General features: G+C 40.5%; 1 protein-coding gene across 1 annotated transcript in view; it reads right to left on the reverse strand.

The window, feature by feature from the left end:
* The window catches only part of DNAJC2 (DnaJ heat shock protein family (Hsp40) member C2), a 155134-nt gene that overhangs the window by 6344 nt on the left and 136248 nt on the right, over window positions 1-12542 (reverse strand). Inside the window, exon 16 of the mRNA XM_053716540.1 lies at window positions 1224-1378. Within this exon, the coding sequence (XP_053572515.1) occupies window positions 1224-1378 (155 nt within the window). The remainder of the gene's footprint in view (window positions 1-1223; window positions 1379-12542) is intronic.

Consider the following 12542-nt stretch of genomic DNA (forward strand, 5'->3'; position numbering starts at 1 on the left):
CAAACAATGTATAGGAGGTGCAGTGAGAAATATGTCTCACCAGTTCCTATTGCCTTAAAGCCACCAAATGCTTCTCTTTTTTTTACTGAAGAGAGTGATTTGGTCTAGGCTACACCCCAGCACAAAGTAGCACCACTTTAAAAAATAATAAACACTTTATTGAAGAATCTTTACTAACACCTCACTTTGCCATCTCTCCTATCTACTAACACAGGTAAAGAGAATGACTGGGGTGGGAGGGAAGGGAGGAGCTATATATACAGCTCTGCTGTGGTGCTCTTTGACACTTCCTGTTAGCAGGAGGATAAATCCCACAAGTAAGGATGAAATCCGTGGACTTGTCATATCTTGTAAAAGAAATACAGTTCTAAACAACTTTCCAATTTACTTCTGTTATGTTTTTCCTTCATTGTCTTGGTATCCTTTGTTGAAGAAGCAGCAATGCACTACTTGTGAGTTAGCTGAATGTACTGGGTGAGCCCATAAAAAGGCATATGTGCAGCCACCAATCGGCAACAGTTGAGTCTACCTAGGTATCCCTTTTATACAAAGGATACCAAGACAACAAAACAAATTAGATAATAGAAGTAAATTGGAAAGTTGTTTAAAATCACATGATCTATCTGAATCCTGAAAGAAAAAAACTTGGGTTTTATGTCCCTTTAAAATAGTTGGTCAATTAGTACACTATCCTGAAATTTTACATTACACTGAGTTGGTCCTTTAAAGGGACAGTGTACCCTACATTTTGTTCTTAATCTATTTTACCTGCTGGAGTGTATTTAATTGCTTACAAATAGCTAATTTACCCTTTCTATCTGCATTTGAAATATCTGATGTTGCCTGTGGTATCCCTACCTATAAAGAAGTATTGGCTATTGTTTAAACACAGCCAATAGAATAAATTACACTCCCAGTGGGGATTAGGAGAGATAAGTAATGTTCTAAGAAGGACAGATCATATAAAAAAGCAATTTTGTTTATACAGAAAGTTATAAAATAAGGAGATCTGGTTTTCCTGAAAGCTCAATTTATTTTAATGGGTTGTGGTTGCAAGGAAAAACAGCTATTTCATATACAAAAATAAACACGAAGCAATTTCCCATACATTTTATACTATGCAGCTGGTATAACAAGTCATTGGAAACATTAAGGGTAAATATTTTACAGTACACTGTCCCTTTACAGTTCAGTAAGTATATAGAAAAGACCGTGTTCCTCACCTTGTATCGCTTCATGCAGTCTTTCTTGGACCGGCCAGGGACCGCAGCTGCAATTTTTTCCCACCTCTCAGGAGTATTCACAGCATATGTCTTCAAGGCTTGCTCTAAAAGTTTTTGCTCTTCAGTTGTCCATGGAGTAGAATCTGCACCTGGAGCTTAAATAGAATATATTTGATTTGTTATGGGTGGTAAGAATACACTCCCACTTGATTATAAGCATCACTGCAATGACATAAGACTTCAAATATTTTGGTATCTCATAAGACTAGGAAAGTATGCTTACTCGTGCCAAAGCTAAAGGTAAGGTTGACAGTGACACCCATCATTGTAAGATGACCATTCATGAACACAGAAGAGCAGTACAGGTAGCCCTCAGTTTACGCCGGGGTTAGGTTCCAGGAGGAATGGTTGTAAATCGAAACCCAGTTTATAATGTAAGTCAAAGGGAAGGTGAGGGAGTTAGGTGTAAATTATGACAATTTTGAGAGGGGCCTGGAACCTAATACATTATTTTTAAAGCTTTGAAATGAAGACTTTAAATCCTAAACAGCATTATAAACCTAATAATATAGATTGTATCATCATCAAACTAAGTTTAATGAACAAAAACGTTTTCCTACTTGCATTTTTCTGCAATCAGTTCTCTGCATTGTTAGCATGTTAGATAATATTGGGTCTGCACCTATTCTATGCATTTCAATCTGCAGTGATTAATAAGCAGTTAGGCACCCTCACCTCAAACTGCTGGACAGAAAGATAATAGGGAAGTGGCTGCTCGATAGCGGTCTGTTCTGTGTACACAGATCAATTTCAGACCTGTTAAGTTGCATAACTTTGCTGCAAAACAAGCAGACAGCTCCACCTACTGGCTATTTTAATTACTGCACATGACTGAAAAAAAAAAGGTTGTTATTCTGAACCGGCGCAAATTGAACGGGCGTAAACCGAGGGCCGCCTGTAGTTATATAAGCAAAATTGGGGTGTTTACACTTCAAGGAGGTAAGGTGACTAGTTTTTATGCACTTATATGTAGAACATATTACTAGTATAATAGCTCGCAAAACAATTAAGTTGTTAAAATACACTTTGATTGTACTGTATATATCTTATAGTCAGGGTAACTGTCTAAAATAAGCTAGCAGTTTGAAGTAATATTGAGTGTGCATGGTATATATCTTATAACCAGGAGTTTGAAGTAATATTGAGTGTGCATGGTATATATATCTTATAACCAGGAGTTTGAAGTAATATTGAGTGTGCATGGTATATATCTTATAATCAGGGAGTTTGAAGTAATATTTAATGTGTATGGTATATATCTTAGCCAGGGTAGCTGTCTGGAATAAGCTAGGAGTTTGAGGTAATATTGAGTGCGCATGGAATTCCCAATTAACCCTTTGATGACAGGGTTAATTTGTCTACATAGGAACAACGTTCTGATGTAAACAAATTGAAATCACGCAATCATGAGATTTCAATGATGGGATCATGTCAGGGGGGCTTCCTTATGATGCTATTCTGGAAGCGCCGTTGGCTTCAGGAGAGCCAAACGGCTAGGACGTTCCATGCCGTCCTAACAGCGCTAAAGCCCAGCGCAGTTAGGACGGCGGTAAAAGGTTAATTGCTATGGAGTAAGGTTATAAACATTTATCAAGATTCAACTTAAACTGTGTGCCATAAAACCTATTTATAATTATAGGGACAGATAATAAAAAGAAGTTGGTGAGGAAAATACATATACGAGTCATAAAATAGCAGAATTTACACCTTTTAAGACCCCCTTAAAGTAACCTCAGAAACTGACTAAATATATTGTAAAATTGAGAGAGAAAACGTGTCCTATCCATATTTAATATATTAAAGGCATAGTAACTTAAAAAACAAACTGTACATGCAATACACTATCCCAGCTTCACTGAAAAATGCATAAACAAACAGCAGTTTAGAATAAACACATGAACAACTATTCAGTAAAGCACACACACGTACAAGTTATCAGCTTAATATAGGTATATAAACTAAAGAAGCAAGCCAGATTTGATGCTTTGATCACTCACATTAAAAAGTGAACACAAGACAGCTATGTGGAACTCTCAACAATTTACCCTCATAATCGATGGTCAGCACAGATAACAGACTATAATCTTTAGACTATACAGTCCTTCACTAATAGTTCTGTGTAAACGTGTGATTAATGACACAAAGTGCCATAACAATATCTAGGATTATGCAAAGTCCTCTGTTAAAATTGGTGATAGATGGGCGTTGCATTCTTCAAAGGACTGTAATAAAATGGGGGAGCTGACCGTGGCTTCCTAAGCTTTGTGCCTTAAAGGGACACTAAACCCAAAAATGTTCTTTGATGATTCAGATAGAGAATACAATTTTAAATATTACAATTTACTTCTATTATCTAATTTGCTTCATTCTTTAGATATTCTTTGCTGAAGAAATAGCAGTGCACATGGGTTAGCCAATCACACGAGGCAGCTATGTGTAGCCACCAATCAGCAGCTACTAAGCCTATCTAGATATGCTTTTCAGCAAATAATATCAAGAGAATGAAGCAAAATAGATAATAGAAGTAAATTAGAAAGTTGTTTAAAATTGCACTCTCTTTCTAAATCATGAAAGAAAAATTTTTTTTGTTTCATGTCCCTTTAACATCTATAAATTCTCGTGCAATTAGCCTACTCCGGTCTTTGGTGCATTACACCCTACTCCAGTGCTTGACGAATATGTTTAAAAATTAGGAGCCAGTAAGAATATTTAGGAGCCACACATATTTTTTAGGAGCCAGACAGTTGGATATGTATATAGATATATGGAGAATAACCCAATAAGTTAGGAGCCAGTGGCTCCCAGGCTTGTCGAGCCCTGCCCTACTCCTCATATATCCTGAGACACATAGCCTGGTAGGGGGGTCCAAAGTTCGCCTGTTATTCTGACTCTCCGTAAGGTGTCAGCTCTGACAAGCCTGACGCAGTTCTGTAGCCAACTCCAGTCACTCAACATGGGCAAATTTTCCCACTCCACTAAGAGGTGCTGGGACTTGCTTAACTGAACAGCTCACCTCCTCCAGACCTGTAGGTTAGATCCTGAACCACACGGATTGTTGTGGCGCCTTGCTGCTTTTCCAACTGTATCACATGAGTCAGGTAAGACCAGCAGCATTTCTCACTCTGGTTCCAGGAAGGGAGGATTATCATGTGGCTTCATATGGATGTACTGTTTCATTGCATTAACACCCGTAGGTTTGCCACTAGGGTGGGTGGTCTTTATCTCCTTAATTGGTTTAGGTACGGAGGTGTGTTTACCTGGTGAGATGGTCACCACCGCTCCTGCACAAGGCTCTACAGTAGAGTCAACTGGGGTTTCTGCCTGTTTCTGCTCCTCAGGTTGTCTCATAATCATGCTCTCTATAACTTTAACAAATCAGGTCCAATGATCTTCTAAGATAGCTTTAAGTTCAGCGATAGGGATTTGAGTAACAGTATCACTGTACTGCTTAACCCAGTTTACCAGGGGGTGCATGTTGAAAGTCTCTCATTGCTAGGCCCACCACAGGATCAGATATGCTCCGGATCAGATATGAGGTGCAGATTTCCAACACATTTAACATCAATAGACACCACTTTGTCTCTTAAGTGTGAATATTTAAGTTTTGACGTTGGATGGGTAAAATATTTGCTGACATTTGATGGTTTACCAACACTCTGCTCCCAGCTTCCAATATTGCAACCACTTAAAGTGCTGCCCAGAGACACGCGCCCCCCCAGCATAGACAAATTTGACTCCCTGTTTATCTTGTCTATTCACTTTATAGTAAACCATCTTATGTTACTCTAGATGGTTTATAACAGGCCATGACAGGAAGTAATGGACACTGCACAAATGCAGTTTAAAAAAAATAAATAAAAAAGGTAAAATCCATTTTACCCGAAAACAGGGTGCCTCGCCAAGTTGCGTATACTGCATTTTTGTACGGGAAGCAGATGCATACATTACAAAAGTGCACAATGAAAATCATAAATTAAAATGCATACAAAACCAATAATTTAACCATTGTGGCAAATATACGGGACAGGATTGTATTATTGAGGTGCATCAAAAATAGAATTTGATCAAAAACGAAAAATTTGTATGCAAATTACACAATAATTATATTAAATATGCACAGCGTAAATCATAATTTCTTTTTTTATGACACGATGAGTCCACGATCATCTCATTTACTAATGGGATATTCACCTCCTGGTCAGCAGGAGGCGTCAAAGAGCACTACAGCAGAGCTGATAAATATCACCTCCCCTCACTCCCAACCCAGTCATTCTCTTTGCCTGCGTTAGTGATAGGAAGTGGCAAAGTGAGGTGTTAGAAAAGATTCTTCAATCAAGAGTTTGTTATTTTTAAAGTGGTACAGGGTTGTGCTGCTTTGTCCTAGGGTGTAGCCGTAGTCCATATCAATCTCTTCAGTAGAGCAGTGGTGGCTTTAGAGTAATGGGAACTTGTGGGACATAATTCTCACTGCGCCTCCCATAATTAATACTGCCCTACTTTTTTATAGTTTAAGGGATATGACTCAGTCTTTATTTTTCTACAGGTCGATGTGAGGAAGAGGACCTCTCAAACCTGTGCACTGCCTTGCTGTCAGGCAGTATTATGAGGTAAGTGCTTTTTCTTTTTCTGGGGGCACAATACAGAGCTCAGAAAAGAGGGGCACACACTACTACCTTTTATATTACAAAGGGGCTTCACGGTAAAGGGCCACTTTATTTGTACGGCACTATCTCTCATGGAACAAGAGGGAGTGTTAGACAGCAATGTGATGGACACTGGAGGGCTGGTCTGAGCGCTGGGGAGCACTATAGTTTTTTTTGCCTGCCATGGGTTACTTCATGGGCTTGCTTAAGTCTCTGTGGAGGAATAATTTGTGTTTTGGTTGGTTCCTTCTCCTCGGGAGAAGACGTAGTTTTGTTCACGCCCACGATGGGCGGTTCAGTTTTTCCCGCGTGCGCCTGTCTTGCGACTTCAGAGGAAGTCAGTTTAGGCAGCAAGAGAGGAGTCTCCGGTCCGTGTTGGCCTAGGAACACATGTTTGCTACTATTTACATGCGTTCCTAGGATCGGGCTGCATCAGTTGTTTCTGGGCATCTATCCAGGTCATCCATTGCGCTGGGGGAACTTCCTGGTCTCATTAGGATAAGGTAGGTGCCTCAGCAGGGCTGCTGAGGTGTGGAGGTGACTGGGGGGTTAGTTTTATTTGTTTGATTGCAGTGCGCAGTAAAATAGTTGCGCTTTTAAAATTTAAAGGCACAGTATCGTTTTTCAACATTCATTTTTTTTTTAATTAAATTTCAACTTTTGGTGTGTGAGCAAATATGGATCAAGGGACTTTGCAGAATGTTCCTTGTGCTTTGTGTGGCAATGCTTTTGTGGAACCACCAATACCTTTCTGTCCTACTTGTTTTGAGAGGACTGAGTTATAAAGATAAGATTTTTTCTGAGCCAACTTCTTCTAAAGGGGATGTTGTTCAGGATTCTAATGATGAGGTTCATTGTATGCTGCATCTTTCTCCTCAAACGCTCCAAGTGTTACCACCCTCACAAACAGTGCCCTGCGTCTCCTCTGTAACTACCACTGGGGTTACTTTAAAAGACATCGCTTCCCTCATGTCTTCTACCATTTCTGATGCGCTATCTGCTTTTCCCATGTTGCAGGGTAAACGTAAGAGGCAGACAAGTCATTCAGTAAGCGAGGTTTCTGATGCAATTGTTGCGGTTTCTGAGTCTTCCTCTCAGATGCCGGAGGAAGAAGAAGCTGTGGTAGCATCTGATGGAAAGATTTCAGATTCTGAGGGGGTACTTCCTCTTGCTGATTCTGAGGTGGTATCTTTTAGATTCAAGCTGGAACACCTCTGTCTATTGCTTAAGGAGGTATTAGCTACTTTAGAAGACAGCTAATCCTTGACTGATGTTTTTCCGGTTTCTAACCGAGCTTCTGAGATTATTGCTAAGGAGTGGGAGAAACCAGGTATTCCTTTTTCTCAATCTCCTATTTTCAAGAAGATGTTTCCCATAGCCGACTCTATCAAGCAAGTTTGGCAAACAGTACCTAAGGTGGAAGGCGCTATTTCTACTTTAGCTAAGAGAACTACTATTCCCATAGAGGATAGTTGTACTTTCAAAGATCCTATGGACAAGAAATTAGAGGGCCTACTCAAAAATGTACATACACCAGGGTCTACAATGGCAACATGCCGTGTGCATTGCTACCGTCACCAGTGCGGCTGCATATTGGTTTGACGCCTTGTCTGATGCTATCAGAACAGAGACATCATTGGATGAGATTCAAGATAGGATACAGGCTCTCAAATTAGCTAATTCCTTTATCACAGACGCTTCCCTTCAAATGATCAAACTGTGAGCTAAGATACCAGGTTTTTCTATTTTGGTCCGCAGAGCCTTATGGCTGAAGCCTTGGTCTGCGGATGTCTCTTCTAAGTCCATACTTTTGGCTATTCCATATAAGGGAAAGAACTTATTTGGTCCTGGTCTATCGGAAATTATTTCACAGGAGGTAAAGGTCATTTTCTCCCTCAGGATAAGAGAAATAAGACGAAAGGGTGCCAGAGTAATTTTCATTCCTTTTGTAATTTCAAGGGAAATTCCTCATCTCCCGTTGTCAAACAGGATCAATACAAGCCTGTGTGGAGATACAGCCAGCCTTGGAATAAGGGAAAACAGGCTAAGAAGCCTGCCGTTGAATCCAAGTCAGCATGAAGGTCATGCCCCCGATCCAGGACCGGATCTGGTAGGGGGCAGGACTTTCCTTCTTCGTTCAAGCCTGGATCTGAGATGTTCAGGACCCCTGGGCATTAGAAATTGTGTCCCAGGGATAAAGGTTGGATTTCAAAGGTTTTCCTCCCAGAGGAAGGTTCCTACTTTCAAGATTGTCTGCAGACCAGACAAAAAGAGAGGCATTCTTACATTGTGTAAGAGACCTCTCCGATCTGGGAGTGATTGCTCTCGTTCCCTTACAGGAACAGGGGCAGAGTTTTTACTCCAACCTATTCGTGGTTCCAAAAAAGGAGGGAACCTTCAGGCCCATTTTAGACCTCAAAAGTCTAAAGTTCCTCAGGGTACCGTCCTTCAAGATGGAAACTATACGTTCCATTCTTCCTTTGATCCAGGAGGATCAATTTATGACAACAGTGGACTTAAAGGACACGTACTTGCATGTTCCCATTCACAAGAACCATCACAAGTTCCTAAGGTTTGCCTTTCTGGACAAACGTTTTCAGTTTGTGGCTCTTCCTTTTGGTCTTGCCACTGCTCCCAGAATTTTCACAAAGGTTCTGGGATCTCTGTTAGCGATACTTTGTTCATGGGGCATTGCAGTGGCACCCTATCTGGACGACATTCTAGTCCAGGCGCCATCCTTTCATCTATCGGAATCCCACACAAACGTGGTGTTAACCTTCCTTCGCTCTCACGGGTGGAAGGTAAATTTACAAGAGAGCTCTCTTATGCCAAGTACAAGGGTAACTTTCCTGGGAACCATAATAGATTCTCTGTCAATGAAGATCTTTCTGACAGAAGTCAGGAAATCAAAGATTATAGATACTTGCCGAGTCCTTCAGTCCACTCCTCAGCCATCAGTGGCTCAGTGAATGGAGGTAGTCGGGCTAATGGTGGCGGCAATGGACATCATTCTGTTTGCTCGGTTCCATCTCAGACCTCTGCAGGCAATGGAACTGAGATTATACCAATTTGTCTCCTCAAATACTACTGGAGCAGGAGACAAGGGATTCTCTTCATTGGTGGTTGTCTCTGGATCATCTCTCCCAGGAAACCTGCTTTCGCAGTCCATCCTGGGCGATTGTGACAACAGACGCCAGCCTTCTGGGGTGGGGAGCAGTCTGGGGCTCTCTAAAGGCTCAGGGAGTTTGGACTCAGTCAGAGTCTGTTCTCCCCTGAGAGCGATCTTCAATGCTTTTGATCTTCAAAGTTAGCTTCGGTCAAATTCATCAGGTTCCAGTTGGACAACGTAACGTCAGTAGCTTACATCAATCATCAGGGAGAAACAAGGAGTTCCTTGGCGATGAGAGAGGTATCCAAGATAATCAGTGGGCGGAGACTCATGCTTGTTGTCTGTCGGCGATCCACATCCCAAAAGTGAACAACTGGGAGGCGGACTTCCTGAGCAGGCAGACCTTTCATCCGGGGGAGTGGGAACTCCATCCAGATGTGTTTTCCAGCCTGATCCGCAAGTGGGGTCCACCTTGGAGTCTTCCGCTGAGGAAGGATCTTCTAATTCAGGGACCCTTCCTTCATCCAAATCTAGTTTCTCTGACGCTAACTGCTTGGAGACTGAACGCTTAATTCTGTTTAAGCAAGGGTTTTTTGAATCGGTCATTGAGACCATGATCCAGGCTCGTAAACCTGTGACCAGAAGGATTTATTATAAGATATGGCGTAAATATCTATATTGGTGTGAATCCAAAGGTTTCTCATGGAGTAGAGTTAGAATTCCTAGGATTTTGTCTTTTCTCCAAGAAGGATTGGAAAAAGGAAAGTTCTTTGAAGGGTCAGATCTCTGCTTTATCTATTTTATTGCATAAACGTTTGGCAGATGTTCAATCTTTTTGTCAGGCCTTAGTTAGAATTAGTCCTGTGTTCAAACCGGTTACTCCTCCATGGAGTCTGAATTTAGTTCTTAATGTTCTCCAACGGCCTCCGTTTGAGCCTATGCATTCTTTAGATGTTACGTTGTTATCTTGGAAAGTTTTATTTATTGTTGCTATTTCCTCTGCTCAAAGAGTCTCTGAACTCTCGGCATTGCAGTGTGTATCTCCTTACCTTATCTTCCATTCGGATAAGGTTGTTTTGCGTACTAAGTTAGGATTTCTTCCTAAGGTCGTTTCTGACAGGAACATTAACCAGGAGATTGTTGTTCCTTCCTTGTGTCCTAATCCTCCTTCTCAGAAGGAACGGCTTTTGCACAATTTGGATGTGGTTCGTGCTTTAAAGTATTACTTACAGGCGACTAAAGATTTTTGTCAGTCTTCCTCTTTGTTTGTGGTTTTTTCAGGAAAGCGTAAGGGTCAGAAAGCTACGGCTACTTACCTTTCCTTTTGGATGAAGAGTATCATCCGATTTGCATATGAGACTGCTGGACATCAACCTCCAGAGAGTGTTATGGCTCATTCCACGAGGGCTGTTGCTTACTCTTGGGCATTCAAAAATGAAGCTTCTGTGGAACAGATTTGCAAGGCTGCAACTTGGTCCTCTCTTCACACTTTTTCAAAGTTTTACAAGTTTCATACTTTTGCTTCAGCTGAGGCCGCCTTTGGGAGAAAGGTTCTTCAAGCAGTGGTGCCTTCCGTATCATCTGTGTACTCTAGCTTTGGTATTGGATCCCATTAGTAATTGAGATGATCCGTGGACTCATCGTGTCATAAAAAAGAAAACAAAATTTATGCTTACCTGATAAATTTATTTCTTTTTTGACATGATGAGTCCACGGCCCGCCCTGCTGTTATTAGAGACAGGTTGTTGGGTTTGTAAACTTCAGACACCTCTGCACCTTATTACTTCCTTTCTCTCCTTGACTTCGGTCAAGTGACTGGGTTGGGAGTGAGGGGAGGTGATATTTATCAGCTCTGCTGTGGTGCTCTTTGCCGCCTCCTGCTGAGCAGGAGGTGAATATCCCATTAGTAATTGAGATGATCCGTGGACTCATCGTGTCAAAAAAGAAATACATTTATCAGGTAAGCATACATTGGATGTGCAAAATACACACAGAAATTCGTACTTATAAAGTACAAAATACAATACGCAATTGTTTTTTTTTATCATAAAATGTGCTGAACATGGGCATTCCATGGGCTTGTATGATTTTTTTTTCCCTCTCAAATCCAAGTGTAATTATCTAAACATATCAGCCTTACAGATCTCACTGGTTTTTCTCACAAACTAAAAGGTGGTGAAGTTGTGACAAAATACGCAAAAAATACTTAATACCTTAATAGAAAAACAAATGCGTACGAAAATAGAGGTGATTGTAAAATGCTGTACGCGAAAAGCAGTGCAATGCATTTATTTTTTTTATAAAGGATTTAATTTTTAAAATGCACTCCAGATGTGAATGTTTATTTGTATGACTTTTCATTCTGTACCAGCAATTCATTTGAAGTATTGTTTATCCGTTATTGAAAATTAAAACCTCAATTAAAAAAATAAATAAAAAAAATGCACTCACTACTCACTTAGCCCTACACAGCAAAGTTTTCCTTTCCAGCAAGTTCCATTACTTTCTATAAGAGACTTCTCACCACTTGCAGGTACTGCCCCTTTTTTAATATAATTAGACCTGGGCAGCCTTTGCAAGGGTTGGTGTGAAAAACCAAGTCAGAACTGGTGAAGTTTAGATAATCGGAGCCCTAGTCACTGTCATAAAGTTATTATAAAGTGAATTGTTTGAAAAGTTGTTTCATTATGCATAAACATTTTATATAAAAATCTGGATTTCAACCCATCACTCCACAAAGACTGCAATCATTATGATTACTAATGACCTACTTACAGAAACATCCAGAGGCCTCTCTTAATTCTTCTCAATCTGTCTGCAGTCTTTGATAATGTTGACCACCTCCTCTTGCTCCAAACCCTCCAGACCTTTTGCATTTGCAAAACAGCCTTTTGTGGCTCTCCTCCTACTTCTCTAACCGTACCTTAAAGGGACACTGAACCCAAAAAAATTTCTTTAGCGATTCAGATAGAGCATGCAATTTTAAGCAACTTTCTAATTTACTCCTAATATCAACACTGGACAGCACTTTTTTTTTTTTTTATTCAGGGGTGAAATGATCCACCAATCAGCAAGAACAACCCAGGTTGTTCACCAAAAATGGGCCAGCATCTAAACTTACATTCTTGCTTTTCAAATAAAAATACCAAGAAGAAGAAGAAAATTTGATAATAGGAGTAAACTAGAAAGTTGCTTAAAATTGCATGCTCTATCTGAATCACGAAAGAAAAATATTTGGGTGTATCATTTCTGTTGAGATGCCACAAGGCTCTTTTTTTGGTCCCCTTTTCTTTTCAATCTACACATCAACCTTAGGTCACGGGTTTCAGTGTCATTTGTATGCTCTACCTCTATGCACCAGACCTTCCCCCCCTCCTTGAGTCACTAACTGTCTTTCAAATGTTTATTTCTGAATGTCCTCTTAATACCTGAAGCAAAATCTCGCTAAAACTGAGCTCCTTATTCCCCTCCTTCTTCCAAGACCCCTAACCCCAACTCTCTGTAACT

The sequence above is a fragment of the Bombina bombina genome, chromosome 6 (assembly GCF_027579735.1).
Source record: "Bombina bombina isolate aBomBom1 chromosome 6, aBomBom1.pri, whole genome shotgun sequence".
Taxonomy (NCBI): domain Eukaryota; kingdom Metazoa; phylum Chordata; class Amphibia; order Anura; family Bombinatoridae; genus Bombina; species Bombina bombina.